Source organism: Hippocampus bargibanti, linkage group LG05, assembly GCF_051943395.1.
Source record: "Hippocampus bargibanti isolate YZ-2025 linkage group LG05, ASM5194339v1, whole genome shotgun sequence".
Classification (NCBI taxonomy): Eukaryota; Metazoa; Chordata; class Actinopteri; order Syngnathiformes; family Syngnathidae; genus Hippocampus; species Hippocampus bargibanti.
In genome coordinates this window covers 31,104,434-31,124,101 of record NC_142738.1, presented here as the reverse complement: position 1 = coordinate 31,124,101, position 19,668 = coordinate 31,104,434, and the positions used below count along the sequence as shown (strand labels likewise).

At 43.1% G+C, this 19,668-nt stretch overlaps 1 protein-coding gene across 3 annotated transcripts in view; it reads right to left on the bottom strand.

Moving 5' to 3' along the window:
- Positions 1–19,668, bottom strand: part of plcg2 (phospholipase C, gamma 2) — a 98,722-nt gene that overhangs the window by 48,369 nt on the left and 30,685 nt on the right. For all 3 annotated transcript variants that reach the window (XM_088995726.1, XM_088995727.1, XM_088995728.1), the window contains 5 exons: positions 15,126–15,244; positions 9,006–9,091; positions 8,800–8,917; positions 875–1,043; positions 623–718 (listed from right to left, as the gene is read on the bottom strand). In XM_088995726.1, coding sequence (XP_088851852.1) covers positions 623–718; positions 875–1,043; positions 8,800–8,917; positions 9,006–9,091; positions 15,126–15,244 — 588 coding nt within the window. The remainder of the gene's footprint in view (positions 1–622; positions 719–874; positions 1,044–8,799; positions 8,918–9,005; positions 9,092–15,125; positions 15,245–19,668) is intronic.

Sequence of the window (19,668 nt, the reverse complement as noted above, 5' to 3'; positions counted from 1 at the left end):
AAGGCAGACTTTATTTCGTTCATCTGAGAGACTGATGTGGCTGTTGCTCACTATGGCATGTGTGAATCAATCAGAAAGGGTCACGGTTTGCAAGGTGGTGCAAACCTAAAAAGCAGGCAGGAGGGAGCAGGAGGTTGTATTTTACAAATTATATTAAAATAAAGTCAGCAGGAACAAAATCTAAAACATCAAAATCATCTGAACAGAAAAATACAAAGTATCAAAGAAAACCAAGAGTAAAAATCTGCCAAGATGAAACAAACCTGAGAGGGTGCAGAAAACACATGCACAGCATACAATGCAATGCAATGACCTGACACCGAATGGTCGTGGCAGGGGTCCTTTTAACTGCCACTGATTGGAACGACCAACACCTGTGCGGCTGCAGGCGGAGCCGACAGCGCCACCCGTTGGTCGCCAAACAGATTGTGAGAGAGTAGAAATGATAACTCGTTGTTGCAGAAATGTTTGTCTACTTCTGGACTAGTATAGAGGTGCCCACAATCAGGCTCACGTGTCACCCCCTTTCACTCAGAGATTCTTACCATGTATGGTTACACATGTGTGATCTAATTCTCAGTGTGTTTTGCATTTTTAAGCAATTTTATCTCAGGCAAATTACCTGGTTGACAGGGTCCCACATTTCCAAGTCTCCTTGTTTCAGCCAAGTTCGAAAGTCTTTGGGGTTGTCTCCGCCATCAACACTGAGCTTCTTGTGCTGCACATGTACAAATAGCAACATGGTATTCATTGGTAATACACTAAATATACCCCCACCACACACACACACGCACAGACACACGCACAGACACACGCACACACATGTGCCTACATGTGGACGCACTGTGTTTCTGATTAGACAATTAAGGATTACTTTAAGAATGATTTTGCCCTTAAGCTGTGTGGGTGATGGCAGTTGCTCAGCCATGTGCTCCAGGGGCTCCAGAAGCAGTTTGTCTCCAAACACTTCTTTAAAAATGCGGGCCATGTGCCGTTGCTGCTCCAGTGGGCAATGCTCTTCGATAGAAAGAATGACTGGGAACCTGAGAAAAGAGAGTCATGATTATGAAAATAGTTGTACATAGTAGAACTCCTGGATTTGCGATATCTGTGGACAGGGTTACTGTCATAAGTTCTCACCTGCTTCCAGTTACCCATCTTTGCTGTCTATTAGCTATCTAACTATCTAGCTATCTATTAGCTATATGTCTAGCTAGCTGTCTAGATAGTGAGATATTAACTAACTATTAACTAGCTAGCTTCCGGGGTGAGTGAACGCTGGCGTGTGTGGCTGCCGCTGCTTATCTACAGAAAAAAACTTGTCCTGTGACTGTAAAGTGACCTTGAGAGTTTTGAAAGGCGCTTAGAAATAAAATGTATTATTATTATTATTATTATTATTATTATTATTAGATTGGATTTGCCTTTATTAGTCTCGCAGTGGAGTAATTTACATTTGACAGCACTATTCCCATTCATTCATTCATTTCACATTGTTATATTATATTATATTATATTATATTATATTATATTATATTATATATGCCTGAAGAATGGAGATGAAGTGTACTCGTGCCCATTTTTAAGAACAAAGGAGATGTGCAGAGTTGTACTAACTACAGAGGAATAAAGTTGATGAGCCATACAATGAAACTCTGGGAAAGAGTAGCTGAAGCTAGACTATGAGCAGAAGTGAACATTTGTGAGCAGCAGTATGGCTTCATGCCAAAAAAGAGTACGACAGATGCAATGTTTGCTTTAAGAATGCTGATAGAGAAGTACAGAGAAGGTCAGAAGGAATTGCATTGTGTCTTTGTAGATCTGGAGAAAGCGTATGACAGGGTGCCCAGAGAAGAGCTGTGGCATTGCATGAGGAAGTCTGGAGTGACGGAAAAGTATGTCAGAACGATGCAAGACATGTATCACGACTGTAGGACAGTTGTGAGGCGTGCTGTCGGTATGACTGAGGAATTCAAGGTGGAGGTGGGACTCCACCAGAGGTCTGCTCTGAGCCCCTTCTTGTTTGCTATGGTAATGGACAGGCTGACAGACGATGTTACACAAGAATCTCCTTAGACCATGATGTTTGCAGATGACATTGTGATCTGTAGCGAGAACAGGGAACAGGTGGCGGAGAAATTAGAGATGTGGAGATATGCCCTGGAAAGGAGAGGAATGAAGATCAGTCGCAGCAAGACGGAATATATGTGTGTGAATGAGAGGGATCCAAGTGCAAGAGTGATGCTACAGGGAGAAGAGATAAAGAAGGTGGAGGATTTTAAGTACTTGGGGTCAACTGTCCAGAGCAATGGAGAGTGTGGAAAAGAGGTGAAGAAGCGTGTCCAGGCAGGCTGGAGCGGCTGGAGAAAAATGTCAGGTGTGATGTGTGATAGAAGGGTTTCAGCTAGGATGAAAGGAAAAGTGTATAAAACAGTGGTGAGACCAGCCATGATGTTTGGACTGGAGACATTGCCACTGAAGAAAAGACAGGAAGCAGAGCTGGAGGTAGCAGAGCTGAAGATGTTGAGGTTTTCTTTGGGAGTGACCGGGTTGGATAGGATCAGGAATGAGTACATTAGAGGGACAACTCATATTAGAGGCTTTGGAGAGAAAGTCAGAGAGGCCAGACTGAGATGGTTTGGACATGTCCAGAGTGTGTTGCTTTGTGTAAGCGGGTTCGCTAAATGATACAACTTCTGGATAGAGTTGAGGTTCTTTCTTAGAACGGCTGTGTTGGTTGGAGGGAGAAGGCAATTGACATGTGTGGCTCTCGTAGGCTCTCATCAGACTGACTTGTAGCAGCGCGCATGCTCCTTTGATCTAAAGCCAGGCATCACTAGTAGAATATGAAAATTTCTCCACTGGGAGACTAATAAAGGCAAATCCAATCCAATCCAATCCAATCCAAATACAATTTGCTCATATCATTACATCTCCCTTTCTTAATTGAATTCTTTACTTTTAACAAATGTAATTAATTTAATTATGTCAGTAATTAGCAAACTTAAACTTGAATAAAGTATTTCTAAATTTTGCAACAATAAATGAAATATTCACATGAAACATTTACATCATTTTTTTCACCAAGATCACTTAGAAAAACGTGTTAAATGGTTTCAATCAGTCTCTCAGGTGGTATCACTTTCCTTGAGGATTTTCGGATAGCATGTCCTGGATTTAGAGGTGTTACAACTGTCTCTGTTACAGTCTCTGTTCGTTGACTTGCTATGGTTGGTTCTTTGAGAAGATCTCGGCGGTTTCTTCTTAAAACAGCACCTTCCACTGTCTGAATGTATATGACCTTGGTTGGACCTGACGCAGAACAGTTCCTTTCTGTGACCATGTGTCTGTTTTGTCTTTGTACCGTACTTGGTCACCGGTGTGTAGTTCAGGTAGGTTCCGTGTTCCTCTGTCATGGTAGAACTTTTGTTTTTGTTTCTGTTGTTCTTTGATCTTCCTCACTTTCTCCCCTTCCTTTGTCTTTAGCAGGTTTTCCGGGATGGGTAAGTTGGATCTCAGCACGCGTCCCATGAGTAGCTGGGCGGGGGACGTGCCACACTCGAGCGGCGTTGTGCGATACACCAGCAAGCTCTGGTAGAAATCTGTTACACTGTCTGTTGCTTTGTACATCAGCCTTTTCACAGTCTTGACAGAACTTTCCACCAAGCCATTGGATTGTGGAAAATGTGCTTTTAGTCCCACTCCTTCGCAAATTTTCTGAACTTCTCATTGGCGAATTGTGGACCGTTATCAGAAAACACTTGGTTTGCAATCCCATTTCTAGTGAATATGGCCTTCATGCATGTTATCAGTGCTTCTGCTGTTGTAGCTTGCAGTCTGAAAACCTCTGGATACAAGGAGTAGTAGTCTGTGACCAAAAGATAATCTTTACCTTGGCAAGAAAACAGGTCAGCACTCACCTTCTGGTATGGTCTTTCTGGTGCTTGGTGTGGGTGTAGTGGTTCTGCCGGTTTATTTGCTTGATATTTGAGGCAAATTGTACATCTCGACACTTGATCTGTGATGTCTTGATTCATTCTAGGCCAGAACATCAGTTGTCGTGCTCTTTTCTTGCATTTTTCAATTGCAAGATGTCCTTCATGGATCTTTTTGAGCATTTCACTTATCAAAGTCTTTGGAATGACAATCTTCCTGCCTTTGTATATGATGTCATCCACTACAGATAACTCCATCCTGTAGTTCCAATATTCTGCTGCGTCTGGTGAACAAGTTTGTTTCACTTCGGGCCATCCATTTTTGATGATTTGTTTTAATTGTTTCAGTGTCTCATCTTTGTTTGTTTCCATCCGTATAATCTCCATCTTTGCATCTGCAACTGGCAAAGCACTTGTGATCATGTGTACGTAAGCTTCGACTTCTTCATCCAGTTTAGCCTCCAAGTGCTCTTTCGAGTCAACAGCTCTGGATAGCGTGTCAGCTGTATACATCAGTTTTCCAGGGGTGTATGCAACCTTCAGTGAGTAACGTTGCAGCCTGATCATCATTCATTGTATACGGAGTGGACAGTCATTTAGTGGCTTTTGAAACAATGCTGTTAAGGGCTTGTGATCAGTCTCCACGCTGATTTCTTGTCCTGACACAAATTGATGAAATCTCTCACAGGCATACGTAATGCTGAGCAGTTCTTTTTAAATTTGTGCATAACGTGTTTCCGGATCCGTCATCGAACGTGATGCATCCGATGATATTTTGATTGGTTTTTCTGGATCATAGAATTTCAGTACTGGTTCCTCTGTGAGCAGCTTCCTCAGTTCATTCCATGCCTTTTCATGCTCATGATTCCATTGCCATTCTATCTTCTTCTCAGTTAGTTGTCTCAGTGGGGCCATCTTTTCTGACAGGTAGGGTATGAATTTTCCCATGAAAGTGATCATCCCATTAAACAGTTGCACATCTTTTTTGCATTGTGGCCATGTTTTCTATAGCAGACACTTTTCGTGGGTCTGGTCTGATACCTTCACTGCTTAAGATATCGCCCACAAATGTCAATTCTGTTGCACCTAGCTGACATTTCTCTTTATTCAGCTTCAGGTTTGCTTTTCTTGTTGCTTCTAGCACAGCTTTCAGTCTCTCGTCATGTTGAGCTCTGGTGGCACCCCAAATGATGATGTCATCCATCGAGGTATCAACTCCTTCCAAGTGCTCATATATCATGTTGATTGTTTTGTGATAAACTTCAGGAGCTGAAGCAATTCCAAAAGGTAGTCTTAGGAATCTGTATCTTCCAAACGGAGTGCTGAATGTACATAGTTTGGAACTTGGCTCATCCAGCTTCATTTGCCAAAATCCTGAAGAAGCATCTAGCTTGCTGAAATACTTTGCCTTTGAAAACTGTGCTATAATCTATTCACGAGTAGGTAGCTTGAAGTGTTCTCTCTTGATGGCTCTGTTTAGATCTCTGGGATCCAGGCATATTCTGAGTTTTCCGTTCTTTTTCTCTACGACAACGAGGGAACTCACCCAGTCAGTCGGATCATCAAATTTCTTTATCACATGCCTACTCTCCATGTTGTCCAATTCTGATTTTAGCTGCTTTTGAAGAGCAAATGGGACTTTCCTGCATGGATGTATCACTGGTGGCTCACTCTTGTCCACTCTGATTGTGTGTTCTCCTGGTAGGCAGCCTAACCCTTGAAACAAGTCTTTGTACTGCTCCATCAGCTGATCATATACTGTCTCTTTTTGTCTATCCACGACAAAAACTCTCTTCACTAGGTGTAGTCTCTCACATGCCGACAATCCTAGTAGACCCTGCACATCCCTTGGAACTATGATGAAAGATAGCGTATGTAATTGGCCTTTATGTGTCACATTCACAATGCATTTTCCTTTCATTGGTATGACTGCACCCGCATAAGCTGTTACTTTCATGTTTGCTTTATGTATTTTTGGTCTCGGTCTGATCTTCATGAAATCAGTCTCTGAAATGACATTCACATTGGCTCTAGTATCCAATTTGAATTTTAGATGATTGTTGTTCACTTTCAGCGTAGTGATCCAATCTCTTTCTTCTCTTTCATCTTTTACAGCATTCACATAAAGTTCCTCCACATCATAATGATCATCTACTGCATCTACCTTGCCTTTGATTTCTTGGTTCCTGCAGCAACGAGCATTGTGATTTGCTTTGTCGCAGTTTTTACATATTTTCCCATATGCTGGACATTGCTTTGGGGGATGTTGCGTACCACGAGTACAACATTTTTGTTTGAATATCCTATTTTTGTTGTGTTGTCTCACTCTTGCTTTCATCTCAGCAGTCTTGTTTTTGTTGAATCTGTGTGCATTTCTTTCCACTGCATCCACGTTGCAGCTAGCATCATTTAGCAACTCTTTAGCCTGTGACTTAACAGTCTCAGCGGCTCTACACAGTGCTATGGCTTTTTCCAGGTCCAGATCTGATTCTCTGAGTAGCCTTTCTCTCAGTTTATTATCTGTAATGCCACACACTATTCTGTCTTTGATCAGTGATTCTGTTAATCCACCGAACTCACATGTCTTTGATCTGTTTCTCAGCTCATTTGCATATTGGTCAATAGTTTCTCCAGCTGTCTGTACACATGTGAAGAATCTGTCCCTTTCAAACGTCACATTGCATTTCGGAATGCAGTAAGCTTAAAACTTTTCCATTATTTTTGAAAGCTTCATCTTGTCATCCTCAGCATCAAATGTGAAGTTATTGGAATTTGTGTCAACTAGAATCAAATTGTAGTCTTGGTGCAAGACTCAACGATTCACCATGGCGTTATTTATGTGTTTTCCTTCTAATTTCGCCCTCAACACGGATCAACACGAAGTTTTCCGACCAAACAAAGTACCCAAAATGCATTGTGTGTCCTTTTCTCGGTCAGGGCCGTTCCTTCTGTGACGTGACGTCACGTCAGGCATCGTCATCAACTCAAAAACAAGACTTCTGGAATATTGAGAGCTCGTCTTAAAATATCGGTAAAATATAGCTATATGCGGTGGAATCTTTGTAAAATACGCTCAGTAGAAGTCATTGGAAGCCATTTTACAAATTATGGACACAACTTGTCCGGGGGCGTCGGTTGTCCTTTAAAGCAGATTGGGCTGTGAGCCTGATGGACAGGCAATCAAACGAGGAATCTCCTGGGACGATGATGTTACGGGGAGAAGAGATAAAGAATGTGGAGGATTTTAAGTACTTGGGGTCAACTCTCCAAAGCAATGGAGAGTGTTGAAAAAAGGTGACGAAGTGTGTCCAGGCAGGCTGGAGAAAAATGTCAGGTGTGATGTGTGAGAGAAGAGTTTCAGCTAAAATGAAAGGAAAGGTGTATAAAACGTTGGTGAGACCAGCCATGATGTTTGGGCTGGAGACAGTGCCACTGAAGAAAAGACAGAAAGCAGAGGTAGCAGAGATGAAGATGCGGAGGTTTTCTTTCGGGGTGACCAGGTTGGATAGGATCACTAATGAATCTATCAGAGGGACATCGATGAAAAGGTTTCTTCAGCCTTTTGTGAAGGTGTCGGACGTTTCGCCTCTTATCCAAGAAGCTTCGTCAGCAAACTAAAGTCTTACTCGTAGTTTTGGTCCAATAATAATACCGATAATTTGTTATTGCTTTCAGGCCATTCCACACCAAAAAATCATTGGCACCGCCCTACCCACTCTCGAGGACTTGCATACTGCAAGAATCCAAACTAGGGCGCGGAAAATCCTACTGGACCCTCCGCACCCTGCCCACCACCTTTTCCAGCTACTCCCCTCAGGCAGGCGCTACCGATCCATGCGCACCAAATCCAGCAGACATTTAAACAGCTTCTTCCCCCAAGCCATTAACTCTTTGAACTCTTTCAACAGTAGCCAAAATGGAACTGTATAGTGCCACTTAGCAGTTTTTTTTGAAAACGATACTAGTGCAGCGTGTTCTACCGGAAACAAATTCCTTGTGTGTTCTACATACTTGGCAATAAAGATGATTCTGATTCTGATTCTGATTCTGATATATATCCCTACTGTCCATGCATGGCGGTGCCGGACTCTGCTATGATTGGTCCCTGCTCTCAGGTTGCGGGGAGCAGAGGACTAATCCCTGCGGCTCCAATGATTGCTTCTATTGTCCTGACTGACGACTGGCCTGATTGCCCAATTTTCCCTGGTATAACCTCATCAGCATAACTAAGCCTATGTTGGCTAAGCAGTCTATTGTACAAACGATCCAAATTGAATCTCACCCCACCATTATGGTGAAGGGAAGGATTTTGCTGTTTTATGAAAACAGCTTCTTTTACTCCCCTTTCAAACCATCTATTTTCTTTCGTTAAGATTTTAACCTCATTGTCGTCAAATGAGTGGTTGCTAGCTTTTAGTTGCAAAAGTACTGCCGCAGGGTTTAGGCCACTCCTGTACGACTGAGAGCTTACACAGACGTATCTGAGGGACAACTCATATTAGAGGCTTTGGAGAAAAAGTCAGAGAGCCCAGACTGAGATGGTTTGGACATGTCCAGAGGAGACTACATCGGGAGAAGGATGCTGAGCCTTGAACTGCCAGGCAGAAGACCGAGAGGAAGACCAAAGAGGAGGTTTATGGATGTTGTCACAGAGGACATGAAGGTAACTGGTGTCAGACAAGATGATGCACAAAACGGGGTTAGATGGAGGACACTGACTCGCTGTGGTCACCCCTGAAGGGAAAAGCTGAAAGGAAAAGAAGAAGACGAGGCTCTCTCCATAGATCCAAAACCAAAAATGACATACATTTCAGAACAAAATATTTTTTTATAAAGTGTGAAATTATTTATTCGTTGTACTTACTCCGAAGTAACAAATGCATGCTGATTGATGGCTTTAACCACATCTTCAAACTTGATTTTGGTCGTCCTGGTCCAACCATGGTAGATGATTGGTTCTCCAGGTCCCTCCCAGCAGTCCACTGTAATCCACACCAAACAAAATCACAAACACAAGAAACCTGATTGGGAAAGCGGATTTCATGAGATGGAAGTGCAGGATATACTGACATTCCACACAACGACATCCCAGGCGAAGACAACGCACATAAGCCTCTGTGGACGACTCACTACGAAGCTGATCACCTGTCAGGTAGCTAAAAAAATATAATAATGATGTCATTAAAATCATATTTAGTGTTGTTAAATTATGAAGTGAAGTTTGCCGTTATGTAAGTTACTATCACCAATTGTTTATGAACATCTGCTTCAATCCAGGGAGGTGCCCACTGCAAACATTATGGCAATATTGAGTAATGATGGATAAAATATCAGAGGTGGGCATTGATGAGTCCGTCGATGAACTGCCATCAGTATTTCAGGCTGATTCCGTGCGAATCGGCTAAAACAGCCAAACAGCCTTGAAAACACGTATACAGTGATACCTCGGCTGACGAACGCTTTAGCTCACGAACGTTTCGCCTTACGAACATTAAATTCGCGAGAATATAATCTTGGCATACAAACTAGTTCTTGAACCAAACCACACGGAGCGCCACGGTGGCTGGTGAACTTGCTTTCGGCAGAGAACACCAAACCACACGGTCAAACAGCGCCACTGTGTCTGCCAGATTACATTTCCACACCCCCTTTATCAGAATGCACACGTCGATTGTCTTCAATAATACTTTTGCTGTTGTGGGACCGAAAAAGACCCCATCACAGGCTGGTGTTCAGCCGTAGAGGACACAAAACAAAATTATGGTCGAGCAGAAGAAAGAGATCATTGAGAAACACAAACGAGGTGTGCGTTTTTGTGACTTAGCATCCCAGTACCAGTATGCTAAGTCGACCATAGCTACCATCCTTCAAAACAAGGAAGCTATTAAAGGTGCGTGTGTTGCTAAGGGTGTTTCTGTGTTGTCTAAGGCAGAGGTTCCCAACCTTTTTCACGGACCGGCGGATAAATACAACACAATAAAATGATATGACAGGCACGGAAACAGTTTTTTTCTAAATATAATAAACGTGAATCGATTGTGTATTTTATACAACTTTATTAGGTGGTAACATCGCGGCAACTACAACATATGTAACATTGTCTCTGCCCCTTAACACTCTATGGTCACCATGGTAATTGTTGGGGTAATTTGCGATACAAACATCTCTAAAGATCGCTTCCTAATCTTAGATTTTGGACTTCCTGATAAGTCATATCCTGCCTTCCTTTACATGATGTCGCATTTACATTACGTCACATCCTATCGCGTCACACACTGTGCGCCGCATAAATACTGCCGCAGTGTCGCTCTCTCTCCATGCTTCCTCCTTAGCCGACACCGCGATGTCTCCGCTCTCTCCAAGATTAAACCAACTTTCTGTTCAAGACCTGGCTCCCTGATGATTTAAACATCCTCTTCCATCAACACCCGTCGAAGCAATGAACCAAGGGCGAACGATCAAAATAATCCAACAGTAATGTTTAAATGTGCCTTCAAAATATGATACACCACAAAAACAAGTACAAAGTACATGAAAAATACAACTCACTACAACTGAATCAGTGGGACCCCTGAGCTTTTTTCGCTGCAACGAGACAGTCCCATCTTGGGATCATGGGAGACAATGACACCCGAAGTGTCTTGCTTATGTCCAGTCTACTCCGTAGTTTTGTTTTGGTTGCTGTCACTGCAGAAAACCACGCTTCACACAAATAAGATGTTGGAAACGGCAACGGGGTTTTCAGTGCTGTTGTGGCGATCTCGGGGTATTCTGCCATCACTTTACTCCAGAACACCGGCAGAGTTGTTGTCTCAAACATACTTTTAAGTCCGCCATCATTTGCGATCTCCACCAGTTGTTCTTCCTCTTGCTCAGGCATGCTGGATTCACCTGCTTTGTTGACAAATCAGTTGCGGATCCATTCCTTGGCAGTTCGTGGCTCTTTTGTGGCTCGGAAGTAGCACACGAACTCTTTTAACAGCAAAATAGAAAAAAGTTTGGACTCAGGTAATAAATAAAATGGAAATTATGTAATTTATTTATTCTTTCTGCGCGGCCCGGTACAAAATGACCCACGGACTAGTACCGATCTGCAGCCCGGGGGTAAGCAATGGTATCAGGCAATAGAAGAGGTTGAAAAATGTCTGTTAATTTGGATTAACGAAAAGTGAGGGTATTATCACCGAGAAAGCACGGCAACTTCACTCGCATATCATGAGGAGGCAACCTGGAAGTTCGTCATCCATTGATGGTTTCAAGGCTAACCAAAGATGGTTCGAGAACTTTAAGCATCGTACAGGGACTCATTGTGTCATTTGTCAAGGTAAAGCAGCCAGTTGTGACGATAAAGCTGCCAAAGCTTACAAGGGATCATTCCTCAAGATGGTGGAAGAAGAAAGCTACATTCCTCATCAAGTGTTTAATGCTGATTAAATCGGCCTTTTTTGGAAAAAGAAGCCGAACTGGACTTTCATTACACAGGAAGAGAAGTCCGTCCCTCGGCATAAGCCAATGAAAGACATAAGAAATGAAAGACCCTCCTTCCGATCGTCCTTATGGAATGTGACTCTCCTTCCAAACAATAACTTCCTCCCTCCCACCTCTCCCTACTCCATTCCATCAAGCAATCAATGCCCATCACAAAGGTAAATAAAACGACTTTATTATATAGTACAGTTTATTTATTTATTTACAATACAATAGCACATTTATTATACATAAGATAAGGTATATTTTGTGTAGTTTTAAGGCTTATTTAGTGGAAAATTATGTTTTATGGGGATCTGGGAACTGATTATTGTCATTTTAATGGTTTCATATGGGAAATTAATGTTTGGAAGACACACTTTTCGGTAACCAATTAAGTTCGTAAGCTGAGGTATCACTGCACAGTGATAACTTGTAGGAACTAGAGAGGAATAAAGTTGATGAGTCATGCAATGAAACTATGGGAAAGAGTAGTTAAAGCTCGACTAAGAGCAGAAGTGAACATTTGTGAGCAGCAGTATGGCTTCATGCCCAAAAAAAATAGTCCGACGGATGCAGTGTTTGCTTCAAAATGATGAGAAAGAAGTACAGAGAAGGTCAGAATGAATTGCATTGTGCCCAGAAAAGAGCTGTGGTATTGCATGAGGAAGTCTGGAGTGACAGAAAAGTATGTCAGAGCGGTCAGTGCAAGACATGTATCGTGACTGTAACATACATTGGGGCGACTAAACAAATTCTCAAAAAAAGACTTTATCAACACTGCAGGGATAATACTAGTGGGCCTCAATCGTCAGTACATATGCACCTAAAAGCTAGCAACCATTCATTTGATGACAATGAGATTAAAATCTTAGCAAAAGAACATAGATGGTTTGAAAGGGGAGTAAAAGAAGCTATTTTCATAAAACAGCAAAATATTTCCCTTAACGGTAATGGTGGGGTGAGGTTCAATTGGGATCGTTCGTACAACAGCCTGCTTAGGCAACATAGGATTAGTTATGCTGATGAGGTTATATGTTTTTGTATCCAGCCCTTTTAGCGAGTGCTAACGTGTTGCTGAAATTAGTGCCTGTCTCAGTGACTTTACAGGCATGTTTTTTTGTTTTTTAACCAGCCCTGTTTGGCCTGTGTTGCTAGCGTAATGCTCACTCTGTTGCTGCCGCGTAACAGGCACTGTTTTGAAACCAAAATTAAAGGACAACCGACACCTCCGGACGAGGTGCGTCCATAATTTGTAAAATCACATCAAATGACTTCTACCGAGCGTATTTTACAAAGATTCCACCGCACAGAGCTATATTTTACGTTTTAAGACTCGCGCTGAATATTCCGGAAGTCTTGTTTTTTAGTTGGTGACGAGTCCTCACCCTACGTCACCGAAGGAACGCCCCTGACCGAAAAAAGGACACATTGTAGCAGTCCTTCCATCACGTCAATGCATTTTGCTGTACTTTGGTCTGAAAACTTCGTGTAGGACCAAAAAGAGGCAGAAGAGGGCGACAAAGTTCCATGTAAGGAATTAATCAGCTTGTGAGGGCTGATTAATTCCTTACACGGCTTTGTCACCATTTTCTGCCTTTTTTGAGTGCGACATTTCCCATCCCTGATGCCTCAAAATGACACGGAATAAATTATTTAATCGATTGCAAACATTTGTGCTTTCCTCTTCAGAACTATTTGAATCATATTCATAACTGGATGAGTAACAAGAAAGCATATTCTCCGAATATGAAGCCATTGTTTTGATTCTCGAGCAAGGCAAGACGTCTTGGGTGACATCACGAACAAGGGGGCGGGACCTTCTGAAACTGTCCATTTCCGGTTTCATTTTTTTTTTTTTGCAGATTTTGGAACCTTGAACTCATTGCTATTGGTGTTTAGCATTTGACTAAAAATATCATACTACGGGTTTTGGGTATTTTAGATGCGATAAAACGTTTTTCTGATGTCAGTTAGGAAAACAAAAAAAAAATTAGCTGGTTGTCCTTTAAGAGCCATTATGACTCAAACCATATAAAGAAGTAAAAAATAATGGTTTATTTGACTTTTTTAGTTACTGTAGTGAGGGGTTCGTGGACAAGTAAAGGCTTACACCTTACAAGATGAATTTTGGTAAACATTTTAGCCAGGATCATGACAGTTGCCATGTTTGGGTTACAGGGTGCATGAAAGGGTTAAATGGGATCTTCACCAAGTCACAGCAATAGACAAGTGCCGTAATTTCCGGACTACGGAGCGCACCTGATTAGGCTTCGCCGAGTACATTTCTAAAGGAAAAATATATACATAAAACGCACCTGTCCACAAACTGCATGTGCCCAAATTGAAACATAAGAAAATGTTTTCATAGTATACCTTAAAGGACAACCGACACCATTTTTATGTTTCCTAACTGACATCATAAAAACGTTTTATAGCATCTAAAATACCAAAACATGCAGGCTGATATTTTTAGTCAAATGGAAAACACCAATAAAAATGACTTCAAGTGTCCAAAATCTGCAAAAAAATTGAGCTGCGAATTGGGCATTTTCAGAAAGTCCCGCCCCCAGTTCGTGATGTCACGCCAAGGCGCCTTGCATTTCTCGAGAATCAAAACAATGCCTTCAGATTCGGAGAAGATGCTTTCTTGTTACACATCCAGTTATAAATATGATTCAAATAGTTCTGAAGAGGAAAGCATAAATGTTTGCAAAAGCTCAGTGGAAATTGGCTTATTTGTCTCGTGGGAATTTGTGTCAGCGAATATCAAATAGTTGTCTGTGTAAACTCTCAGTCGTACAGGAGTGGTCCATCGATGAAAAGGTTTCTTCAGCCGTCATCTGTAATTCTTTGAAGGTGTCGGACGTTTCGCTTATTATCCAAGATGATTCTTCAGCGAACTAAAGTTTTACTGGTAGTATCGGCTCTATATATATATATATATATATATATATATGTCCCTACTGTCCAGACGGTAGCGGACACTGCTATGAGAGGTCCCTGCTCTCAGGTTGGGGGGGAGCAGAGGACTACTCCCTGCGGCTACACAGTTCCTATTGTCCTGACTAACGACTGTCCTGATTGCCTCCACTTGCTCCGGTATCACCTCATCAGCATTACTAATCCTATGTTGCCTAAGCATGCTGTTGTACGAACGATCCAAATTGAATCAAATAGTTGTCATGGTGCAACACACAACGATTCACCATTGCGTTATTTATGTGTTTTCTTTCTAATTTCGCCATCAACACGGATCAACACGAAGTTTTCAGACCAAACGAAGTACCCAAAATGCATAGTGTGTCCTTTCTCGGTAGGGGCGTTCCTTCCGTGACGTGACGTCAGGAATTGTCACCAACTCCAAAACAAGACTTCCTAAATATTCAACGTGAGTCTTAAAATGTGAAATATAGCTATATGCGGTGGAATCTTTGTAAAATACGCTGAGTAGAAGTCATTTGAAGTGATTTTAGAAATTATGGACAAAATTTGTCCGGGGTGTCGGTTGTCCTTTAAAGACAAATGTACGACAAAGCGCAGGTCATTTCAAAAGTTCACCCACTATACGTGTATGACCAATGAAAAAACAGAAAATAATTTGTGGAAACCGTCTTAATTTCAGACCAATGACGAAACTGGCATGGCGGGTGGATCAGCACAATCACAAATATGCAGCCTCCCACACTTGTATTGATCGTGAGAGTATGATGTTCTACTGACGTGTTGTGTGATGAATTGATCCAGTAATGGGACAAGGGATTGTTCATGTCTTGGTAGTTAATCTCCGATAATTTCTCATCCCAGAGGCAGTTCTCTTTGGAAAACAGGAAGCTGAGGAACTAGGAATCACACAGAGAAAAGACACATGCAAATACAATAAATACTTGTGTGTTACAATTCAGAAAGACGTCTGTGTACTCTCTCAGTCGTACAGAAGTGGTCCATGGATGAAAAGGTTTCTTCAACCGTCTTCTGTACTTCTTTGAAGGTGTCGGACGTTTCGCTTCTGACTCAAGATGCTTCTTCAGCGAACTAAAGTCTTACTGGCAGTATCGGCCCTATATATATATATATATATATATATATATATATACATATATACATATATACATATATATATATATATATGTATATATATATATATATATATATATATACATATATACATATATACATATATATATATATATATATATATATATAGTAAAGTCTCGTTATATCGATATTCAAGGGAGTCCGAAAAAATATCGATATAACCGGGACTATCGATATATCCGACCCCGTTTGCATGTAATTTTCTCCGTGCGTGCATAGAAATAGTATCGCTATAACCGGGACTATCGATATATCCGATATCGATATAACGAGACTTTACTGTGTATATATATATATATATATATATATATATATATATATATATATATATATATATATATATATATATATATATATATAGGCCAGAAGAATAAACAGGCTGTTCGCAACACAACCTGCTAAATCCCACTTGTGGCAGAGAAAATGAGCAGAAATGAGCACAATGACATCACGCTAATGCCTACCTCATAGAATGATGAGAGACAATAAATGGAATGACATGCCGGCTCAGACGTCGCCCGGCCAAACAAGGTCTGCATCGGGTGCTGGGGAACCAGAGCACCCTGATGAAAAATGGGCTACTGGAACAAAGCGGAGATGGACGAGATGCGATAACATGGCTCTGTTGGAATGCTACTACTCAAGCAACCCTAGTCAGAGGGGTTACATGCGGAGAATGGGGGCTGAATGGTTACTTCGAAACCCACAGTCACGGTTGACCACGAAACAACTAGTAGCTCAGTGTTCCAATATCCACAAACGGCAATTGCTATCACAACTTGAGATTGATGAGGTACAACACAAAAGAGAATGTACTTCCTGAGGCTGCTAAAGAAGCATGGCCTGCCACAGGAGGTGCTGCAACATTTCTACACGGCTGTCATCGAATCCATCCTGTGTTCTTCCATCACCGTTTGGTTCGGGGCTGCCACAAAAATGGACAAAATCCGACTTCAACGGACAGTTAGGACGGCGGAAAAAATCATTGGCACCGCCCTACCCACTCTCGAGGACTTGCACACTGCAAGAATCCAAACAAGGGCGCGGAAAATCCTACTGGACCCTCCGCACCCTGCCCACCACCTTTTCCAGCTACTCCCCTCAGGCAGGCGCTACCGATCCATGCGCACCAAATCCAGCAGACATTTAAACAGCTTCTACCCCCAAGCCATTAACTCTTTGAACTCTTCAACAGTAGCCAAAATGGAACTGTATAGTGCCACTTAGCAGTTTTTTTGGCGACGATACTAGTGCAGCGTGTTCTACCGGAAACAAATTCCTTGTGTGTTCTACATACTTGGCAATAAAGATGATTCTGATTCTGATTCTGATTCCGACGTGAAGGGCCCCAGGCTGCCACATCAAAGGAAGAGGTTCAACCAGAGATTGGGAGGCAAGCCCCAATGAATGATGAGATTGGGAAGCCAGCCCCAATGAATGAAATGCTGAGCGAGGCAGCAACTGAGAGATAAGATCATGGCAAGAATGAAAACTGGGAAACTAAGAAACCGATTACAACGCCTCTGTGAAGTACCACCTGAAAGTCTCATGGAAACTGTGAATACAGCACTGAGAGCGATCCCGAGGAACGATCACGGAAACCAATGAGCTGATATACACCTCAGCATCAGTGATCCTAGAGATTGGCTTGGCTACAAGAGCAACTGTGAGAGCCACGAGATTCATTACCCACCATGGAAAAGACGGTTGGAGGCTAAGATCAAGGCGGCTCGGAAAGATGTGAGTCAATTGACGGAGACCCAGAGAGGTGTGAATAAAAGACCCAAGAGGTACTTGCAGATAAACATACCAGAAGCACCCGAAACTGCCAAACAAAGGCTCCAGGCCTTGTCCAGTCGCCTAAAGAGGTACACGAAAGAGAATGAGGCCAGAAGAATAAACAGGCTGTTCGCAACACAACCTGCGAAAGTGTACGCTCAGTGGCAGGGTTCTAACAGCAGAGCAGACCCTCCGAGGCTGGAAACTGAAAGATACTGGAAAGGCATATGGGAGAAGGAGGTCGCACATAACAGCAGTGCACAATGGCTGGTGACTCTCAAAGAGGAGCACAGCAACCTCCCTGAACAGAACCCAGTTACCATCACAGCGGCAGATATACAAGGAAGAGTCTCAGGTATGAAAAACTGGACGGCACCAGGCCCGGATATGGTCCACACCTACTGGCTAAAGAAACTCACAGCTCTCCACGAGCGCCTAGCAGCACAAATGAACCAGCTGCTGATGGATGGGACTCACCCAGGATGGCTAACCGAAGGGCGAACAATCCTGATCATGAAGGATTCCTCAAAGGGTGCAGTTCCTTCCAACTATCGGCCAATAACCTGTCTGTCCACAACATGGAAGCTCATGTCAGGCATCATTGCGGCTAAGATAAGTGGACACATGGATCAATACATGAGCAAAGCACAGAAAGGCATTAGTAGAGATACTAGAGGTGCCAAACATCAGCTGCTGGTTGACAGAACAGTCGCACAAGACTGCAGGTCCCGACATACCAACCTGTGCACAGCCTGGATTGATTACAAGAAAGCATATGACTCGATGCCACACACATGGATCAATGAATGCTTGGAGTTGTATAAGGTCAACAGGACCCTGAGAGCCTTCGTTGCAAACTCGATGAGGATGTGGAAAACCACACTTGAAGCCAATGGCAAGCCACTAACGCAAATGTCCATCAAATGTGGCATATATCAAGGTGATGCACTCTCCCCACTGCTGTTCTGCATAGGACTGAACCCCCTCAGCCAGATAATCGCCAAGACAGGCTATGGATACCGCTTCAGAAATGGAGCTACGATCAGTCACCTCCTCTACATGGATGACATAAAGCTGTATGCTAAGAGCGAAAGGGACATGGACTCCCTGATCCACACAACCAGGATCTACAGCAGTGATATCGGGATGTCATTCGGGCTGGAGAAGACTAAGAGGGGCAAGGTAGTCCACACTGAAGGGGTCTCAATCCCTGAAGGAACAATAGCAGACATTGAAAACAGCTACAAGTACCTCGGTATACCACAGGCCAATGGCAACCTCGAACTCGCAACAAGGAAAGCGGCTACGACCAAATACCTCCAGCGGGTGAGGCAAGTCCTGAGAAGCCAGCTCAATGGCAAGAACAAGACCCGGGCAATAAACAGCTATGCCCTGCCAGTGATCAGATACCCGGCAGGAATAATAAGGTGGCCAAAGGAAGAGATCCTGACCACAGATGTTAAGACCCGAGAACTCCTCACCATGCATGGAGGGTTCCATCCCAAGTCCAGCACCCTGAGGCTGTACACAAGCCGTAAGGAAGGAGGCCGGCGTCTAGTGAGTGTGAGAGCCACTGTCCAGGATGAAACATCCAAGTTCCATGAATACATAAAGAGAAGGCTCCAACGGATGATGTACTCAGAGAATGTCTCAGACAATGGGGAACAGAGGATGAGGTGCTGGAAGAGGGACAATCATGGGAGGAAAAGCCCCTACACGGGATGTACCACCGAACCATAGCAGAAGTGGCTGATCTCAAGAAGTCCTATCAGTGGCTAGAGGGCTGGCCTAAAGGACAGCACAGAGGCACTCATCCTGGCTGCCCAAGAGCAGGCCCTGAACACCAGAGCCATAGAGGCAGGGATATACCACACCAGACAAGACCCAAAGATCAAAGAGGCACCTGAGACAATCCAACACATAACTGCAGGGTGTAAGATGCTGGCAGGGAAAGTCTACATGGAGCGCCATAACCAGGTGGCTGGCATAGTCGACCGAAACATCTGTGCGGAGTATGGACTGGAAACCCCAAGGTCAAAATGGGAAACACCTCCCAAGGTGGTGGAGAATGACAGAGAAAAGATCCTGTGGGACTTCCAGATACAGACTGACAAGATGGTAATGGCCAACCAACCAGATATCGTGGTCATAGATAAAGGGGAAAGGAAAGCCGTTGTCGTTGATGTAGCGGTCCCGAGTGATGGAAACATCAGAAAGAAGGAACATGAGAAAATCGAGAAATACCAAGGGCTCAGAGAGAAGCTGGAGAGAGCCTGGAAGGTGACAGTCGTGCCTGTAGTGGTCGGAGCACACGGGGCAGTGACCCCCCAAACTAGACGAGTGGTTGCAACAGATCCCGGGAACAACATCGGATATCTCGGTCCAGAAA